The 18,021-nt window shown below is 52.1% G+C and overlaps 8 protein-coding genes across 8 annotated transcripts; 4 read left to right on the forward strand and 4 right to left on the reverse strand.

Moving 5' to 3' along the window:
• Nucleotides 1-1,077: 1,077 nt before the first annotated feature.
• Nucleotides 1,078-1,629, forward strand: ASPSYDRAFT_136428 (uncharacterized protein). The gene is made up of 2 exons (XM_040840760.1): nucleotides 1,078-1,249; nucleotides 1,311-1,629. Exons 1-2 carry the CDS (start codon nucleotides 1,135-1,137, stop codon nucleotides 1,487-1,489), a joined length of 294 nt encoding a protein of 97 aa, XP_040698122.1. The 5' UTR covers nucleotides 1,078-1,134; the 3' UTR covers nucleotides 1,490-1,629.
• Nucleotides 1,630-2,820: 1,191 nt separating this feature from the next.
• ASPSYDRAFT_50370 (uncharacterized protein) lies at nucleotides 2,821-5,453 on the reverse strand. Its single transcript, XM_040848054.1, has 3 exons — nucleotides 4,871-5,453; nucleotides 4,534-4,817; nucleotides 2,821-4,481 (listed from the first exon to the last, which is right to left on the reverse strand). Exons 1-3 carry the CDS (start codon nucleotides 5,008-5,010, stop codon nucleotides 3,073-3,075), a joined length of 1,833 nt encoding a protein of 610 aa, XP_040698123.1. The 5' UTR covers nucleotides 5,011-5,453; the 3' UTR covers nucleotides 2,821-3,072.
• A 132-nt stretch (nucleotides 5,454-5,585) lies between these two features.
• Nucleotides 5,586-8,369, forward strand: ASPSYDRAFT_50371 (putative arsenite efflux transporter ArsB-like). The gene is made up of 3 exons (XM_040848055.1): nucleotides 5,586-6,088; nucleotides 6,134-7,782; nucleotides 7,833-8,369. The coding sequence occupies exons 1-3, from the start codon at nucleotides 6,013-6,015 to the stop codon at nucleotides 8,175-8,177; spliced, it is 2,070 nt and encodes a 689-aa protein (XP_040698124.1). The 5' UTR covers nucleotides 5,586-6,012; the 3' UTR covers nucleotides 8,178-8,369.
• A 22-nt stretch (nucleotides 8,370-8,391) lies between these two features.
• Nucleotides 8,392-9,826, forward strand: ASPSYDRAFT_498391 (RidA family protein). Its single transcript, XM_040847935.1, has 2 exons — nucleotides 8,392-9,754; nucleotides 9,804-9,826. The coding sequence occupies exon 1, from the start codon at nucleotides 8,522-8,524 to the stop codon at nucleotides 9,605-9,607; it is 1,086 nt and encodes a 361-aa protein (XP_040698125.1). The 5' UTR covers nucleotides 8,392-8,521; the 3' UTR covers nucleotides 9,608-9,754; nucleotides 9,804-9,826.
• Nucleotides 9,827-9,995: 169 nt separating this feature from the next.
• ASPSYDRAFT_94072 (Zn(II)2Cys6 transcription factor) lies at nucleotides 9,996-12,062 on the reverse strand (the record flags this gene model as incomplete). Its single annotated transcript, XM_040852931.1, has 1 exon — nucleotides 9,996-12,062. The coding sequence occupies one exon, from the start codon at nucleotides 12,060-12,062 to the stop codon at nucleotides 9,996-9,998; it is 2,067 nt and encodes a 688-aa protein (XP_040698126.1).
• A 96-nt stretch (nucleotides 12,063-12,158) lies between these two features.
• ASPSYDRAFT_498383 (sugar porter family MFS transporter) lies at nucleotides 12,159-14,145 on the reverse strand. The gene is made up of 3 exons (XM_040847934.1): nucleotides 14,038-14,145; nucleotides 13,679-13,977; nucleotides 12,159-13,619 (listed from the first exon to the last, which is right to left on the reverse strand). The coding sequence occupies exons 2-3, from the start codon at nucleotides 13,922-13,924 to the stop codon at nucleotides 12,255-12,257; spliced, it is 1,611 nt and encodes a 536-aa protein (XP_040698127.1). The 5' UTR covers nucleotides 13,925-13,977; nucleotides 14,038-14,145; the 3' UTR covers nucleotides 12,159-12,254.
• A 161-nt stretch (nucleotides 14,146-14,306) lies between these two features.
• On the reverse strand, nucleotides 14,307-16,780 carry ASPSYDRAFT_61604 (uncharacterized protein; the record flags this gene model as incomplete). Its single annotated transcript, XM_040850009.1, has 3 exons — nucleotides 14,307-16,149; nucleotides 16,209-16,654; nucleotides 16,715-16,780. The coding sequence occupies 3 exons, from the start codon at nucleotides 16,778-16,780 to the stop codon at nucleotides 14,307-14,309; spliced, it is 2,355 nt and encodes a 784-aa protein (XP_040698128.1).
• On the forward strand, nucleotides 16,711-17,946 carry ASPSYDRAFT_498483 (RraA family protein). The gene is made up of 2 exons (XM_040847939.1): nucleotides 16,711-17,150; nucleotides 17,205-17,946. Exons 1-2 carry the CDS (start codon nucleotides 17,094-17,096, stop codon nucleotides 17,829-17,831), a joined length of 684 nt encoding a protein of 227 aa, XP_040698129.1. The 5' UTR covers nucleotides 16,711-17,093; the 3' UTR covers nucleotides 17,832-17,946.
• The last annotated feature ends 75 nt before the right edge of the window (nucleotides 17,947-18,021 follow it).

An 18,021-nucleotide genomic window follows, 5' to 3' on the forward strand; every position in this document is an offset into this window, starting at 1 on the left:
TCTGGCCCGGGTTATCGAGATTCTCAGCCGCTGTATTGTAGTTGGAGCCGTCCACCGTCCTAGGTCTGGTACCGTCGACGCCTTTATGTGTTATTCCTTTTCATTTGGATATGATTCCAACCAAGTACAAACAGTATTCTTGCCACATAGATTTATGGGGAGGTCCTAGAACATCGGAACAAGTCTACTATTCAGTAGGGGATTCTTTCTACAACTCACCCTGGAGGTGTGGGTCTGGGGCTCGTTCCAGTTGTCCGTAAAAATGCTCTCCATCGTCGTCGTGATAATATTATACCATACTAGCCCTAAGTCTAAGCTTAACGCTGCGGCCTCCTCTGGCTTACCCTCTTAGCTTAATGAATTCCCTTCTCATTTGCATAGGGCCTCATGTTGCTTGTCCCCAACCCCAGGGTGTCCGATTGTACTCCGCCACGCGTATTTGGGAACTGAAGTAAGCCATTGATCTCCACTATGCGAGCCTGGAACACCAGCTAACAGTGCTTTGTGGAGCGGATCGATGCAGCCAGGACGCCTTATGAGGCTTTTCTTGACCAATGTTCACATCGATTTGTGCAGCTGACTCCAGTCTTTTCTGTAGAACGGAGGTGAGCTGTAGAGACTGAGTGCTTCAGTCGGTCAGTAAAGGGATAACCTCATAGCCAAGTCTTGCTGACCTGCAAAGGCAAAACACACTGGCGGTTCGCACCCATTTTGCGCTCTTGGTTTTGTCTCCCTGTTATATTAGTTAGACTTTGTATAGCAAAGTGTCATGCAGGAACAAGGAGCAGGGTTAACGTAGGCAATTAGACGAAAGTACTATTTCATCACTTTTATGGAACCCAGGCTATAGCTTCAAGGCTGCAACGACACGACGGTCCCTTAATATCCGGGAATATTATTTGTCTTTTCCAGTCAGCCAGTGTTTGGGGGGCCTTACAGGATGCGCTGATCGCTGAGAAAGTTCATTCTTGGGAGGTCTACTACATGGTAGGCATTCAGACCTTTGCTGTGTAACGAGGGCTATAAAGAGCGCTTCCTCGTCCCCTCAAAGTCTCCTCACAATCATCTTCTCATCATCTCAGTCACCGAACAACTCCAACCCAACTCTCTTCAACTCCGTCTTCAACCGATAAAATGGTTAAGTTTAGCATCCTCTCCATTGCCTCCGTGGCTGCCTTTGCCTCTCTTGGTGCGGCAAAGAACTGCCAAACCCAGTTCAACTACTGTTCCTCGGCCCTTCTCAGCAGAGGTTAGTAAGCCAAATTCTATAATTAAGTATTGATAAAGCAAGTTACTAAGTCGATAATCAGGCAACTATGACACCCAGATTCGGAACGCGGTTGCAGACGCCCAGGATGATTTCCCTGGCGTGACCAGAGACAACGCCCTGTTCGAGTGTCTTGGAGGCTCCAACGGCGAGATCAGGGTTATCCAAAAGTGCGGATACCAGTGCAAGAACGGAGGCGATGGCCACACCGACAGCTGCTAAAGACTAAACACAGTTTGGTTGCAACTCTCTTGGGTTCTAGAGCTTGCCCGCGGATTGTGTCTGCTTTGATGGATCACTCTGTATATAGCCCAGCCGCTCTCTATTAGATGGTTCCAGGCCTCATTTCTTCATTATTCTAGAACAATATGAAGAATTCCATTTCATCAAGAGTCCCTGTAAATTGGAGGTGCATGAGTCAACTGACCTGTTTGATCTGGGCAGTTCTAGAGCACCAATATAGGATAACCCAGTTGAATTTGCAGGAAGACAAGATTTACTCAGGTTGCCGATACCACCAGGGATATCGCGGGACTAGTCTGTGAATTTGGGCTGTTAACTCCCCAAAGCGAGGACAGTTTCACTTTTATACTCAAAAGGTGGCAACCCACAATGAAAGGCACCAGTAGCTAGGGTTCCGTGACCCTCCTTCCTGGCTGACAGTGGAAATCATCGAGGTCTGGGATATAACTGTTTTCCATAAACCTGGTCAGTTGGTCTCGAGAGCGGCTTGCGTATTACAATACACCGCTATCAGAAATAATCCGGTATACATTCTGTACACATATGCTGGACAAAGAGAGAAAGGGCTTTCAACCAATTACCAGATCCGGATTTACAATGAAACATCCGTGGGTGGAACTCGATAATTCCAACTTACTACTCGGCATCCAGCATCTCGCTTGGTCTACCTGCCGTCTAGCTTCGCATTCCAACTGTCGCGTAGAGGATGATATGATTTAGAGATAGAAATAAAATCTATCCTAAATAATTATCCCGCCCCCTCTATTGTTATATAGAAGTAAACATGATTAATAAATCCCTATAGTATATCTAGATATTTAGTATTTAGCTTGCTGTTTACTAATAATATATATACATCTTTTACTGTTTGCTTAGTTCATGTATTAAGAGCCTCCTCTGTCTCTATACTCCAAGGGTCGGGTTAGAGTCAAAGGTAAAACATTATACCTATAAAAGCCCCAAGTAAGTCATTAGGAGTTTGAAGATCTCCAACTCGTTTCTTATGGCTGCCCTCATCAATGGTGTGTTATCATCAGAAGTAGAACCCTGAACTAGGGCCCCTCCAGTAACTAATATTTTACATACTAATAGCCTGCCATATCAAGTTTTAAGGGAGTAGAATCTAATTTTTCTATTAGGATTAATATTATTCTCTAAGAGAAGTTTTACTAGGCTTTCTCTTCCCCTTTATATAATGGATAAGCAGTGTGCCCCTCTTGTCCCTTAATACAGACATTAGTACCATGCTTAATTAGTAATAGTGCTATCTCTAGATAATTAAATTAGGTTGCTTTTATAAGTGCTGTCCCAGAAATTTTCTACTAAAAAGGAGAGCAGGGATTTTTTGTTGTATTCTCGGCGGTAAATTATCGCTGCAAGAGACAGAGCCAAAGGTTTGTACTTTTCCTCTAGAGTCATATATATATATATATATATATATGTATGTATGTATGTATATAAGGGGTAAAGCTAGGTATGACATGGATTATCTGGAATGGATAAATTTAGCAGTACAGGAGGCTACGTTTATCATTAATTTCACAACCCTTCATATTTAGTGCCTAGGATGTAAACCGCCGTCCGTATCTACTCTCCCCCAGTGACTCCGATGGATCTGACTCCGACGAATCAAATGGGGAACTCGATATTTCGTCTCCGGTTGATATGACAATGGCCGGGGGCCCCTGTCCTCCAGGTACCGCAACTCCGGCTGTAGAAACCGACGATGCTGAGAGGCTGCGTCTTGTAGAGCCATGCCGATGAGGGACTTCCAAGGTATCACGGCGCCGTCGGGGTGGACCAATATCGTGACATTCTACCGAAGCAGGGCTTTCTTCTTGTCGAGAGGACGGTGGAAATGGAGAGGGAGACCGCGAACGCGTTGACGCCCTGGAAGAGCGCGGTGAAATCCCTTGCGATGTTGTTGAGCTGCGCTCGCCGTCCCTCCACGAGGCGACACTCATGGTCGAGCCAACACGCGAGAGAGAGAGATTACCATTTGAGTCGCGTCTAGGGTTATATTGATCGCGGATCTGTTGCAGTGTCCGGTTCCTTTGCGCCTCGGCCGGTATCTCAGGGAAGTCTTGTGCGCGGCCTATCTGGAAGTCGTAGTCCGTGAGACGATCGTGAGCTGCGATGCTGAGGGTCGTTGCGAGGCGGATCAAGAATCTGTTGATTCCACGTCGGTTGCCAATATCATCGGTTTCGCGGCGAGGAGGATGGGTATGGGCAGGCTCCGGGGTTGTTGTAGTTGTCCCGGCTGAGGTTGATTCATTGTTGGTAGCCGGGCTGGACTGTCGCTTTGTACCGTCCACATTATGGCAGGTGCATTTACATGCTGGAGAATTGTCCTCCCTGTCATCCGCAGTCAGGAAGCGATACAATGACCCGAATATTGCGAAGCCTGCGCCTACAATTGGCGCCCATTGCCCGATGCTGGCTATCGGCTCGGTTCCATAGTCTACCGGCTTACTGAAGAAGTTTTTTTCTCCCAAAATTAAGATGGCCAGAACTGCCGCGGCGAATACTGGGGCTTCCACGGTGCTCAGAACAGTCCGTACCAGGCCATTTATTTGCAGCATCTTTCCCACGGTAGCTCCGTTTGTACCGTCAATAGGCTCGTCACGTCGATCGGACTCAGTACCACCGTTGAAGCGGTTGTTCCAGGTCTCTTGAAGAATCAAGGACCAGAAATATAGGATGGAGATTATGGCTGGGATACAGCAAGCGGCCGCCAGAAGTGTTACAGCACCGAACGTGAGCTTCGTAGGTGCGGGAATGACGAATATCTCATTCGTAGCTCCTAGCCGTATGGGTGAAAAGGGACCCTTCTCGACGGAACAACGCAGGCTACAGTTGGCGCTCTCGTATGGGAACTTGGATACATCGCTGGATATTGGATTCCCGGCGTTGTCCTGAGTGCACCTCGAAGTCTCGACACGAAAAAGCTCGACGGTGATACTCAGCAGTCCTAGAGCTTCACTGTCAGACAAGTCGCAGCACTAATGCTTTTCAGCTCTTACCAGCAAGAACAAGACCAGTCCACAGAAAGATGATATTTCGACGCGGGTCCTTGAAGTACGTTCCAGACATCCTTGCAGTAAGGGGAGCAGTCAGGATCCCAATCGAACACAACTGGAAAGCCCCATACACATCCATATCAATGGCGCCGTCAACGTGTATTGCGGCTAGGACGATGCCATGGAGCGCAGCGATTGCCGGAAACAGCAGAGCACCGGCCAGGCAGGCATTTCTCAACCACTCCTCTTTTCGTGCGAATACGCAGGCTGCGATGAGGACGTAGTATCTTGATCAAATAGGTCAGTGTCCACCGAACAAGAAAAAGGTTATGAGACGTACAGGACTCTTGTACCGGGTCCGTACTGGCCGGACACTGGCCACGCACAGACGACTTCGAGGCCAATTTCCGTGGCATTACTGGGAGAAGGGACATCTCTAGGGACTTGAAAGAGATGCGAGGGAACAGCAAGAGGCGGCATCGTTCATCATCCGCCTGCCATGGGCGTCGGGACGTGAGGGGAGATGGGGCTTGCATGGATCTTGGATGAGAGGCGAAAGTTGGTCTGGGGAAATTCTGGACCCCTGAAGAAGTATATATACTGCGCTGACAGTAGGGCAGCCAACAGCAACCTTCGACAAGCCTCGGGCAAGAGAGAAGGGTCCGGTAGGGGTCATTCTGCCTGTGAAGAGCCGCAGGATTGTCTTCTACTCGACGGACATGGCGAAGGATCACCGTTGGGGTGACAAAAATTGGCATTTTGACTTCGAGGCGAGACCACTGCTCGCATGACCTCCTGCTGGAACTAGAGTCTGAGCCATATTATCTCGATTATGCTGATGAAGATGACGCTGTAGATGGCATGGGGCAAAGACAGGGAACCCCGACGCTGAGGCATTTCGACTGCAGGAAAGGGTCCAAGCGCATCCGCACATGGGCGACCAATCATCGACATGTAGTTTCCAGCTCGCTAACTACAATTGTTTTAGACCCAGAAAGTTGGTGCCCGGTGGAGGCGGTGCAGGGCAGGCGCCCGGCTGGTCCATCCAGCAACAAGCGAACAGGCCATCCCAAGTTTCCCAGCATGGCAGGCCTAATCGTCCAGAAATTCAACATTCCGATGACGCAGTCGCACTGAATATATATCGACTGATATTCATTATAGCGGTGAGGTTTGCGAGGCTGCATAAGAGCGTTGGCATCTCCGGCCCCGCCACCGACAACCACGAGCACAGCGGAATTTGACGATTATCGCTCCATGGATCACCACCAGGACGTCGGCTTTGGAACTGCGTCGAGAATTATACTCCGGGAGTCTTGATATTCATCTCGGAGAATTAAAACAACCTGAGAAACAGTTGTCGTGCTGCAAGTGGTACAGTGTCACAGTCGGCGCACAAGCGGGGAACGCGGGGCACTTGATCTTCATCTTATATATCGGTACCAGCTGGATGCCACTTTGCGCAGTGAAAATAGAGCTGAGATGGCGGATGAACTCGATACAAATCGCATCAAAGATTGGCGATCGATCATCACTTTGATTGTCTTTGTGCTCGCCAGTAAGGTCCTTGCACTCTTTGCTCCTGCGTGTCTAACCACCACAGATATCGTCGTTCTCGTCCCCTTCCACGTCCCCGTATACATTCCTCGCTCGTTTGCGAATGCGATACTACGTGGACTTAGTGCACTGCGAGTTATCGAACGGCGTCAATATGGCCCCGATACTGGCAAATTCGTGCGCCTCAACTTCCCCTTCAACTTCGTCACAGCGCCCTTGATTGCAGACCTCTTCCTTCTGGCCATTCTGGCAATTGGACGCAAGGAGGTGCACGATGGGACCATCGAGGCTGACAACATCTCGCCCATTGATATCATGGTCTTCTTCCTCTCCCTTGCATACATTGCCATCTCCATTGATGCCTCGGGCCTCATCCGCTACCTAGCCTTCAAGGTGCTGCAAAAGGGTGGCAAGGTCGGACATCGCCTGTTCTTCTATCTTTATGCGTTTTTCTTTATCCTGGGCAGCTTCATCGGCAATGATCCTATTATTCTTTCCGGCACCGCATTCCTGGCCTACATGACCCGAGTGTCCAGCAATATCGTGCATCCTCGCGCGTGGATATACACCCAGTTCGCCGTCGCCAACATCGCATCGGCCATCTTGGTCACTTCGAATCCAACTAACCTTGTTCTGACGAGTGCATTCCAGATCAAGTTCATTGACTACACGGCGAACATGATCGTTCCGGTTGTTATCACTGCGATCGTTCTGTTCCCGTTTTTACTCTACATCATCTTCGCCGACGAGTCGCTTGTTCCATTATCAATCGAGATGCACGAGCTTCCGGAGGACGTGAGGTCCAAGAAACCAGTCAACCCCAATATCCCAAATGCCCGTGGGAACGCAGAGGAGCAGGAGAAAGAGGCGGCGAACGGTGAGGAGGATAAACTGCTATCCCTCGAGGAGATCCTTAACCCGTTCCTCGACAAGAGGGGAGCGGCCTTTGGTGCCGTGATAATGGCTGCGACACTTATTACCGTATTAGCCTTAAATGCCGCCAGTCAGGGTCACACTCATCCGGTCTTCTGGGTTACTTTACCGGCTGCGTTTGTGCTTTTTTGCTGGGATATCGCGTATGGGTGGCATCACCGCCATGAGACACGCAAGATCGCACGGAAAGGCCGAGAGGACGTAGAACGTATGCGGGCGCAAGAGATTCTACACGAGCAAGAGATGGCCAACGATAGTTCTGATCCCAAGTCCACTGTCGCCTTGGGCGTTCCTTCGCCGGTGATACTGGATCCGAGAGACCGTGAAGTCTCCGTTCCCCCGTCCACTGCATCAGCTCAACCATCTCCCAGTGGGATTAGTACCCTGGATGAAAAACAAGGATTGGGTCTTGCAAACGTCAACTCTCTTCTGCCAAACCCTGCCAGCCCCGCTGAGAAGGCAAAAGAAATGCCGCCACCTTTGTCGAATATCCCCGAGCCCGAGAACGACAAAACACTGGAGTCCCTCGCGATAAGTACCTACCGGTGGCTGCAGGAGACATTCCCAACTGTTACAGCTGTAGTTACACATATGCCCTTCCCCCTTGTCCCGTTCGCCTTTGCCATGTTTATCCTGGTGCAAGCCCTGGCGACCAAGGGATGGATCGAGGTCTTTGCATACGGATGGGATCATTGGGTCAATCGAACTGGTACTATTGGGGCCATAGGAGGAATGGGCTTCCTGTCGGTGATACTCTGCAATGTAAGCACTCTTTCTCGAGCCTGTCTAGCTATTCCTTGCTGATTATATAGTTCGCCGGCACGAATATCGGCACAACAATCCTTCTCTCACGGGTGGTCCAGACATGGCAATCTATCCACGAGGCAAATGGTACTCCCATCAGTGACCGCACCTTCTGGGCCACCGTCTACAGCATGGCTCTCGGTGTTAATTACGGGGCGTTCAGCACGGCCTTCAGTGCTTCTTTGGCTGGTCTGTTATGGCGCGATATACTCGCGCGCAAGCATATCCATGTGCGAAGTTTGGATTTTGCCATGGTTAACTTGCCTATCATTGCTATCTCCATGGCTGTCGGGTGTGCTGTGCTTGTTGGTGAGGTCTATATTATGCGCGATAATTCTCCATATAATTCGTGAGCGCGCAGCTCTTTCTTCCTATAGCCCGAATGCTACAATACACAGAGCCGCGTGGAGTCGCAGCTTACAGATAGTAGCACATCCAGATTATTTCTAATAATAGTACACTTATCTAAGCAATAATATATTAGTTAGTTTATAAACAGCATCTATCTGGGTTTTCATACCGTCTTTAAATTGTATAGAGATCCCCAATGGCGAAGATGACGCCAGTGGGGCCGGATGTCGCTTAGTAAGCCGCAGTCACTGATCACCGCGGGCCATCGCAAAATCGCCATGAAGTCATCTCCCATCGCTTCTCATCGCCTCGAATACCCCTATCTTCCGCAGCACAAGCTCACACCATGGATCCGGTATTCCCCACCAATACCCCCGAAGGCCTCGCCTACACTCCGGCCTTCGTCCTTCAGCCGGGGACCCGTATCAAACCCCTCGGCCTGATGTCGCCTAAAAGAGATGGGAAGGTCCGCTATTCAATAGCCGATCAAACGCACGATTGCTTGCTAAACCTCGCTGATGCTCTGTCCGCCCTTGGACCCAACGCGAAAGCTGTCAAACTTGTCCGCCTCATGACAGATGCGCGTGAAATATGGTCCAGCCAGCCCGAGTTTGAGCAGTATTTTGGATCTAATCTCCCGACCAGCACGCTGATCGAAGTTCCTGTCTGCTCCGAATTTGGGTTCCGCATTGAACTCGACGTGTGGGCTGCAGTTCCAGACTCCCAGAAGGGTGGTCCAGAATCCCCTGATATCCTGGGGTTTGCCAATGCCAGTGCCGGCCTTGCTGCCGGAAAAGGCGCGGCCGCGGAGTTCAATGCCGCCATAGATGCTGTCACCAATCGCGTATCCGCAATGAGTGGTTCTGGCCGTGTTATCAAGCTGGAAGTGTACCTGTCGGACATGCGAGTGTGGCCTATCTGCCAGGAGGTTGTTGCGTCACGCTATCCTACTCGCCCTCCTGTTGTTGTGCCCATTTCTGCCCCGAAGGTTCTCGAAGTAGGCACATGTATCAACCTGGAGGCTACTTTTGCACTATCGTCTGTGACTGAAGGCACCTCTGATATTGCTCGAGTGCACCTCGATCGCCGGATAATTGCAATCTCAGGGCAGCCTTCAATTCCTGTTTTTGTCGGCGGGAAGGCGCGGGAGACGTACAAGTACCCCCCCGATGCCACTGTGGCTGAGCAAACGATCCTCGCGCTGAGAAACCTCGAACATATTTTGGCGGCAGCAGGTTCTGACTGGGACAATGTCTTCAAGACAACATGGTATGTTATGGATCTTCGGGAGTGGCCACAGATCCAACAAGCAGCCTACGCGGTTATGGGTCAACCTCCTCCGAGTCCGACCGTGCTTGAGGTCTCGAAACTTGTGGCGCCGGCAGTCCGTGTTGAACCTGATATTTGGGCAGTTGTTAAGGCTGATAGCTAGATTGACTTATTTGATACGATCGACATAGTCTTTGTCAGGTCCTGGACATACTGCGTCAGGCACGGTGCGGTCCACGCCGCCAACGATATGAGTCCTCGTCGCTTACTGCCATGAGACCTATAAATCTTGATTTTCATGTATGGCCAGGTATGAACTGACAACCAAATTTAACACGGGGTAATTTAACTAAAGTAAGAGATAGTGTGATACAAGTCCGCCTTCTAAGCACCGGAGCGATTATTGATATAGAGATGTTGAATATCAATCCGACTCAGGCCCCCTAAATAATTTATTGAAATTAGCCACTTATATAATTAAATATATCTTCAACTTGTAAAAATCAAGTATAGTGATATCTTCATGCTGTCCCTGGTTTCGTTTTTAAATATCACCCCGTTGACCACGGCGACTGCACCGGATCAGGTAAACCGTTTATATCAGGGATATACCCTGGCTCCCAAGGAAGCCCATTCGTCTCGGACAGTAAGCCGAAAAGGCCCATGGCGGAGGGATCGAAAACCCCGTCATTCCATGAGGGTAACACCTCCATCAGGGGGTCATCACTCGGGGTCGACACCATTTCTCCCCCGGATCCTGGTAAGGTCTTGGAAGTCAGCCCCGGTGGCGCATTGAAGCCCACACTCCCCGGGCTGGTGCTTTCAGTCGATGATGAATGCGACTTCGACTGCGATTGCAAAGGATGCGTCGTGGAATGGCGGATCTCACGCACATAGCGAGCCCGCGCCATCAACCGCCGGATAGGACGCCACAGAATCCCCTTCTTGTCCAGGTCCATTGCGACCCAGCGGTCGTACACAGCCGTAACGCATTCCCACGCGCGATCGCATTCTGTGGACGGGGGTCTCCAGCAGAGCTCAGCGAGCAGGAAGGCGACCGAGTACCACTGGATATGTGTCCGCGAGTGCCATGCCCACCGGCTTACATCTTGCTCTGTTAGCAGCGCGGTCGAGAGTTCCAGCACTTGGATGGAGTCCCGGAAGAGGCGGTCTCGAATGGTCCTGTCCTTCCGGGCCAGTGGAGAGAGGATTCCCATCCACATGCGCCGTGTTATGATCTGGGTGACGGTTGAGGCGACCCGCAGCAATGGGACGCTTGGGTCGCAGTATTTCAGGAATTGGTCGTGGAGACGACGCTCGAGGTCTTCTGCTAGCGCAATTCGACCGGCTGAGTCTCGCTGGTCGGTTTCTGCGCTGTAGTTTTTTCGAGGTGCCATGTAGCCGACCTTCCAAACCACTTGCATGGCGGTGCAGCGGATAAGGGAGAGGGTCATTTCCGTCGCGCCCTCGCGCTCTGGAGGTGGTTGGGTCATTTCGGCGGTTATATCGGAGTCGTTGATGTTGAGGGGCATTCTCGTGTCGAATACCGATTCGTGCACGATGGGCTCACTACCGTGGTAGTCTGTTGAGCGATTGTCGAGGAGGCAGATGTGCCACCACAGCCGGCGTCGTAGTTCCGTCTCTAGGGGTCTTAACCCAAAGGTTTCGCCGTCGCGATGGAGGCCCATGGCTTGTGCGATGTGGTAGATGAGGGCAGTAAGGGACCACACCATCCGTGAGTCATCTTCGTTGCGCACAGCTGTGAGGAACAGGACCGTTGCCTGCAGCAGCAGGAGGTTCTGGGTGTTGAGGAGATTAGCGCGAGCCATGGCCTGCTCGACGGCGAAACGATATGTCTCGAGTGCTGATGACCTGGAGACCCCAAGCGTGCTGAAACATTGCTCAGAGTCCAGACTGATGAGTGCTGAGTAGTAGATCGAAAACAAGAGGGCTTCCATGTTCTTCTCGATGCTGTCCATGGAGGCCACTGCATCCCAGAAGAGCCTATCCAGGGTGGGCATATGGAAGACGCGCACAAGGGGTGCGACATTTGCCCTGAAGACATCGAACAGGGCGACCGCATGCGACAGAGGAGGGTGATACTGATGCAGAGAATGCGCCAGCGCGCGAAAGCCCATGATAGCTCCATTTATACCGGGGCCAGGACTGGGCCCTTCCAGCGCTGAGACGGACTGTTCTTCCTCGTCGTCAGAGGCAGGCTGATGCAGCAAATCGCGCAGCTCCTCGATCTCATCGCCCAGCTGTGTCCACGGCGCACTGCTCACGTAGCAGCTCTGGTTATTGTCAATGACCAGCCGGCCGAATTGCTTCTCGACCTCCGGGTTGCGCTCGTCTGTTTCACCCTCGACAGCGATGCTGGAACTCGTTTCTAGCGACTGGCCCTCCATGCGCTTGACTGCATTCTCCAGCCGGGACAACTGAGCCAGCAGTCGAGCTTCGACGGCCTTGCGAGGTCGTTTTGGAGCGCGTCCAACGCCGGCTGGATACACGCATTGCGACTCGGATCGCAAGCAGTTGGCGCATGGTTGCTGGCGGTCGCATTTGACCTTGCGCTGGCGACAGAGAATACAGCTCCGCAGAGGGCGTTGAGTGTCCATTTTTTTCTTCTGCTCTATGGTTTCAAAGAAAGAATAAAAAGTAAAAAGGATGGCAAAGAAGACAGTGTTGTTGCTACGTTGGCGTGGCGCATAAGCTTATGCGAGGCCGATCGGGTCCACAGGCCATGCTGGTTCCTTAGTGCCTAGCTATATCCACGGTTCCTATTGCTACCAAATCCCGTAACCTATGTTCTAGGTGCCCTTGGTGTTCTCCTGGTGCATGCTGCCGACTCCGTCTTTCTCCAGGTCGCGGTCCTCCTCCGCTGTGCCCCGTGGCGGCACTTTGGAAAACCCTGTGCGATACCATGGCAGCGAGAATATCGCACTGACGCTCTCCATACTCCTGCCCTTGCATTCGGGGAAAGCAAAATATACCCAAACTGTTGCGCATCCAGTGAACGCCGCAAACAGCGCAAAGGGACCCCATGCATGCATATCATGGGTCATGTTGGGAAATCCGCGCGAGATCCCAAAGTTCAACAGATTTTGGTACGTGAAGGCAATGGACACAATGGGACCTCGCAAATGAGTCGGGCAGATTTCTGATGCTGTCAGGGAGAACGCAGGTGCCCATCCAAAGCCGTAACCGATAGCGAACAGGCAGATTGCCACAATGGCAACCCACGCTGCTGCTGAGGGCGAGCCTGTGTCAGAAATGTTCGCAGTGCCGAGGAAGGCTGCGAGATACACCAAACAGGCAACGTTCATACTTGACCCTATCAGCAGGAGCGGCCGACGGCCGTATCGATCGGTCAGGAAGAATGCGTAAAAAATGACAGAGACAACCTTGATCAAGCCGTAAACTGCAGTGAATAGGAGCACTTGGTTTGAATCAAGTCCCATGGATGAGAGGATGGTCGGTGCGTAGTAGGTAATCGAGTTGCCTCCAGACATGATAAAGAACGTCTGGATGAGCACCACGAAGAAGAGGAGATGGCGTGTTGTGGAGTCGTGGAGACACTGTTTGACAAGCGACTTGAGGGCATCCAAACCACGCTTGCTCTCAGACCCGGTCTCTGTCATGCTCTGTAGCTCTGTGTATTCTTGGGCCAGGTAGGGATTGCTTTCATCCAAGCCGCCACGAAGCTTGCACAAGCTATCTCGAGCGGCATCGACACGACCACGCATCAACAAATACCGAGGGCTCTCTGGGAAGAACATGAACCCCATGAAAATCGCAATCGAAGGGATCAGCTGAAGCACCAAGGTCGTCCGCCACTGCCAGCTGGAGCTAGACGGGATCACTTGAAGCGAGGCGTAGTTGATCCAATAGCTGCCGGCCACACCACCCATAATATTGATATTGTAAAAGGTTGTCATCATTCCTCGCAGCTCCCGTGGCGCTACCTCAGAGATGTAAACTGGGCCAGCAGTCATACCACATCCAGATCCCAGCCCTGAGAGCACGCGGCCGACGAGCAACTCGGCAAAGGAGCCAACATTGGCACACATCAGAAGGGCTCCGATAGTGTAAAAGATGGCACTGGCGAGGATAACTGGCTTGCGGCCTCGACGTTCCAGGAGAGGCCCTGATAAGATAACACCGGCAGTTTGGCCCTAGACAGAGATATCACGTTAAGGGAGTTAAGCAGCAAGGGAGGTCCATGGTCACTTACAAGCAGCATGGACGAGACTGCCCAGCCTGAGTTATTTGAGACTTGTTCATCCGACAGGTCTGTCCAACCAAAGTCACGAACAAATGGATCCAGGCCCATGGCACCAGAGATGTTGGCGGTGTTGAAGCCATGAAGACCACCACAGTAAGACGCCCAGATGGCTGCCAGCCATATATATGGCCCGCAAGCAGCCTTGGGGACTTTCTGGAGGGCACTGCGATCAATTCCACCACCTGCTGCTGGCATTGTAACAAGTCTTAAGGTTAAATGGAGTGCAAGGGGCGTCTTCGTTCACGGCTCTGCGTATGAAACAGTCAACGGAGGGCCAAGTCGACGGTGTCTTTTATAGGAAACCATACCATAGTACCCAGCAAGCCGGTCCAGCTGGCTCCAGTCAGGTTGGCCGGCTAAACGTCTGTCTGTCCATTGTCTGATGCTCTGGAGAACAGAGAATGCGGAGAGAAACCCCGGAGGGCTCCGGGCGTGCCACTCTCGGGTCCTGGGCTACCCCGGGCCCAACCAGGGCTAATCAGAGCACTGGAATTACACGCCATACGCATTCTGCTGGTCGGAGTAACGCCTACGGGGTTGTGGAGAAGGTTCGACTAGTGGAGATTTGTATGATTGTCTATTGCGCTAGAGCCGTGGCTTTGATATGATTGAGGGCGCTGCCAGCCCGGAGCCACGGGATTTGCCCGCTGTGGTAGCTGTGCGTCAATTCTGCTTCCCAGGTCTCGCCCTGCTTGGTCTTGACTCGCATCGTTACTCGCGATCCAGGGCTCAGCTCGCCCTCCTCTACTCCGATCAAAGTTATCCGGTCACCATCTGCAATGCGATCGTATGTCGCAATATCCGCAAATGTTAGCGGCAGCATGCCCTGCTTCTTGAGATTGGTCTCGTGAATTCGAGCAAATGAGCGTGCGATGACTGCGACTCCTCCCAGATAACGGGGTTCAAGGGCTGCGTGTTCACGCGAGCTGCCTTCGCCGTAGTTGTGGTCTCCTACTATGCACCATCGCACACTTTGACGTTTCAAGTCCCGTGCTACTTGGGGAACGACCTGCACGTCCGAAGTGATGGGATGGCGGGTATGGCCGAGCAAATTAGGATTCTCTGCTCCTAGAAACGCGTTTGTTGCAGTTGTGAGCATGTTGTTACTGATGTTCTCGAGGTGGCCTCGATATTTATACCACGGTCCAGCGGGAGAGATATGATCAGTCGTGCACTTTCCCTTCACTTTAATGAGTAGCTCCATACCATCAGCACATCCGGGTTGCCAGGCGTGAAATGGCTGGAGCAATTGTAGTCGATCGGATTGCGGGCTTATGTCCACGGTCAAGTTTGAGCCGTCCAAGGAAGGCTCCTGGAACGTATCGTTCCCAGTTTCGAAACTCGAAGGGAGCTCATGACTGACGGGGGGGAGGAAATGCAGCTCTTTGTGCGCGTCACCGGGTACAGTGACCGAGTCTGTCAGGGGATTGAAATCCAGTCGACCTGCATATGCAAACGCGGTCGTCAACTCAGGTGAAGTCACAAACGAGTGCGTCGCAGGGTTGCTATCATGGCGTCCGATGAAATTGCGATTGAAGCTGGAAACAACTGAATTTTTCTCCTTCCCACGCACATCGACGTCTTTGCGATCCCAGGATCCGACGCAGGGACCACATGAGCTGCTGAGGACGACAGCCCCGGCGTTTCTAAGTTCATCGAGAATGCCATCTGCCTCCGCTGTAGCCCGAATCTGTTCGCTGCCGGGTGTAACCATGAAAGGTGTTGGGAATTTTGTAAATCCTGCCGAGCGGGCCTGCGATACAATCTGCCGTGTTTTGTCCAGGTCCTCATACGAACTGTTCGTGCAGCTGCCTACCATTGCATGGCTTAGCTCCACCGGCCATTGTTCCCCATTGAAAGCTGTCTTCAACTTGGATATTGGATGCGCGAGGTCGGGTGTGTATGGGCCGTTGACGTGGGGTTCTAGCGAGCTGAGATCAATCTCGATAACCTCATCGTAGTAGCTGTCGGAGCCCTCATCGGCCGTTAGGAGCACGTCCTTTGCCTCCTGCGCCTTTTCAATAACATGTGCTCGTTGAGTGGCCTTTAGATACCGGCCCATTGCATCGTTGTATGGGAAGATGCAGGAAGTCGACCCAATCTCTGCTGACATGTTACAGATGGTTGCCATGGCCGTTGCTCCCAACGTCTGGGTCCCTGGACCAAAGAACTCGATGACTCGACCTTTTCCACCAGATACTGTCAATAGACCTGCAAGTTTGCAGATGATATCCTTTGTTGACGTCCATCCGGTCAGTTTCCCTGTCAATCGCACACCAACCACCTTGGGGGCCACCAGCTCCCAGGGCATTCCTGACATCGCATCGACGGCATCTGCGCCGCCAACGCCAATCCCTAGCATGCCCATTCCTCCGGCATTGGGGGTGTGAGAGTCTGTCCCAATAATAAGGCCTCCGGGTCTGCGCATGAAGGTCAGTCATTCTTGCCGGGCAGAAAGTTTCGTTCTTGGTGCTCTTACGTAGCATAATTCTCAAAAATCACGGTGTGTATAATGCCCGAGCCTGGTTTCCAGAAGCCAATACCGTATTTCCGCGACGCACTGCTGAGGAAATCGTACACCTCCGAATGCTCTCCCAGAGCTCGACGCATGTCTTCCTCGGCGCCCTTCTCGGAAATGATCAAATGGTCGCTGTGTACTGTCGTAGGAACTGCGACTCGTGGAAGCCCTGCGCTAATGAATTGCAACAGAGCCATTGTCGCCGTCGCATCGTGGCAAGCCACGCGGTCCGGCCGCAATTCCAGGATAGTCTTCCCCCTTTCAATCCGCTCCACATCCCAAGTGCTTTTTTCAGATGTGATCAAGTGTGAGTAGAGCAGTTTTTCCGTCAACGTGAGCGGTCGACTTGAGCCGCCTTTTGCGACCTCAAGGTTGCGGATCTGACGCGCGTAATCTACGCCGAAAAGCTATAGTAGATGCGACGGGTTAGCGCGATCGAGGTGCAATCTTCATCAGGGTGTGCATACCACTGAGGAACCTTGGTGCGTTGCGAACCGTCTTGTCAATGCGGTATTGGCGACACGGCGCGCCATTCCGTCTCGGCGCAGAGTTGGGAGTATTCGCTGCATTGTTGGTAATCTCGCGCCACGAAGTTCATCGCAAGAGAGAAAAAAGAATCAACAAATTCAATCGCGAACGAAGAGATCAATAGCTCCCAAACTGCCGAGGTCTGCAGGCCTTGTCCGACTGCGGCGATTTGCTCGCAGCATTGTATGCGGAGTACTCCGGTTGCCTCAGAAGGGGCTCGGAGCAGTCCAGGGGGGCCGATAACCAGTCCCTCCACAACTCCGAGGCAATTACTCTTAAACCGAACTCGTGTCTTAATCATCTCTTCCTCCACGTATCATGATGACTTTGAAAACAGAGGCTCTCCGCGCACTACGAAAGTTCGCCTCGTGCGACGTAAGTGACCTTGCCATTTTGACGCGATTCGTCGCTAACCTCCCGGGCTAATAGATTGGCGATGCCCTTGTCCGGCTTGGGGTTCCCAACGGTGGCTATCTTCCTGGGCTGAAGATGTTCTCCCCCGGAGTTATGTGTACTAAGAGTAGAATTTTCGGGCCGGCCTACACGGTACGCATGGTTCGGGATTCCGACAAGGCCTCTCCGAGTCCCCCGAAGCACTTTGCCGACGCGATTCCGAAGGACAGTGTTGTCTTTGTATCACAACCAAAGGGACTGGTCAGTGCATGCTGGGGTGGATTGATGAGCACGAGAGCGAAGAAGTTGGGAGCCGCCGGGATTGTGATTGACGGCCGCTTTCGCGACCTGGCCGAGCATCAGGACCTAGGGATTGGACTATTCGCACGAGACATCAGCATACTAGGATCGAACACCTTCACACGATCGTCGGAATTGAACGTACCCGTCACGTACACCAGCGCAGAAGGTGGAGAGGCCGTTGTGATCCAGCCGGGCGACTACATTGTGGGCGATGCTGATGGGGTTGTCGCGGTGCCTGTGGACAAGGTGGAAGGATGCGTGGATTTATGCCAAAGCAGGTACGAGATAGATGAGCAGACTCGGGAGTGTCTTGAGAACGGCGATGAGATGGGCCCTACCATCAAAAAGTTGAGGAAGTGAGATGGTGTTGTTGTTGTACAAGTAGTTGAAGCCTCAGGCAGATAGAAGCAGACTAGTCCGAATCAAGTAACCGCGCGACGGTAGCACATGACCTGGCACCCTCCTCCTTCCCTTTCGGTCTTCGGAGCGTTCCGGGCTTCACCTTCAGCATCACTCCCTCATGTCTCGACCGTCGCGACTGGTGCTCTGT

This window comes from Aspergillus sydowii (assembly GCF_001890705.1).
Source record: "Aspergillus sydowii CBS 593.65 unplaced genomic scaffold ASPSYscaffold_14, whole genome shotgun sequence".
NCBI classification, from domain to species: Eukaryota; Fungi; Ascomycota; class Eurotiomycetes; order Eurotiales; family Aspergillaceae; genus Aspergillus; species Aspergillus sydowii.

What these genes read in the sequence shown, in the direction of transcription:
- ASPSYDRAFT_136428 (XM_040840760.1), top strand. Translation starts at nt 1,135, where the DNA reads ATGGTTAAGTTTAGCATCCTCTCCATTGCCTCCGTGGCTGCCTTTGCC. An exon ending in CTCGGCCCTTCTCAGCAGAG is followed by an intron (nt 1,250 to 1,310) that starts GTTAGTAAGCCA and finishes GTCGATAATCAG; the next exon opens with GCAACTATGACACCCAGATT.
- ASPSYDRAFT_50370 (XM_040848054.1), bottom strand. Translation starts at nt 5,010, where the DNA reads ATGCCGCCTCTTGCTGTTCCCTCGCATCTCTTTCAAGTCCCTAGAGAT. An exon ending in GGACCCGGTACAAGAGTCCT is followed by an intron (nt 4,818 to 4,870) that starts GTACGTCTCATA and finishes TATTTGATCAAG; the next exon opens with ATACTACGTCCTCATCGCAG. An exon ending in GACTGGTCTTGTTCTTGCTG is followed by an intron (nt 4,482 to 4,533) that starts GTAAGAGCTGAA and finishes GTGAAGCTCTAG; the next exon opens with GACTGCTGAGTATCACCGTC.
- ASPSYDRAFT_50371 (XM_040848055.1), top strand. Translation starts at nt 6,013, where the DNA reads ATGGCGGATGAACTCGATACAAATCGCATCAAAGATTGGCGATCGATC. An exon ending in GATTGTCTTTGTGCTCGCCA is followed by an intron (nt 6,089 to 6,133) that starts GTAAGGTCCTTG and finishes TAACCACCACAG; the next exon opens with ATATCGTCGTTCTCGTCCCC. An exon ending in TGTCGGTGATACTCTGCAAT is followed by an intron (nt 7,783 to 7,832) that starts GTAAGCACTCTT and finishes CTGATTATATAG; the next exon opens with TTCGCCGGCACGAATATCGG.
- ASPSYDRAFT_498391 (XM_040847935.1), top strand. Translation starts at nt 8,522, where the DNA reads ATGGATCCGGTATTCCCCACCAATACCCCCGAAGGCCTCGCCTACACT.
- ASPSYDRAFT_498383 (XM_040847934.1), bottom strand. Translation starts at nt 13,924, where the DNA reads ATGCCAGCAGCAGGTGGTGGAATTGATCGCAGTGCCCTCCAGAAAGTC. An exon ending in CAGTCTCGTCCATGCTGCTT is followed by an intron (nt 13,620 to 13,678) that starts GTAAGTGACCAT and finishes ATCTCTGTCTAG; the next exon opens with GGCCAAACTGCCGGTGTTAT.
- ASPSYDRAFT_498483 (XM_040847939.1), top strand. Translation starts at nt 17,094, where the DNA reads ATGATGACTTTGAAAACAGAGGCTCTCCGCGCACTACGAAAGTTCGCC. An exon ending in GAAAGTTCGCCTCGTGCGAC is followed by an intron (nt 17,151 to 17,204) that starts GTAAGTGACCTT and finishes CCGGGCTAATAG; the next exon opens with ATTGGCGATGCCCTTGTCCG.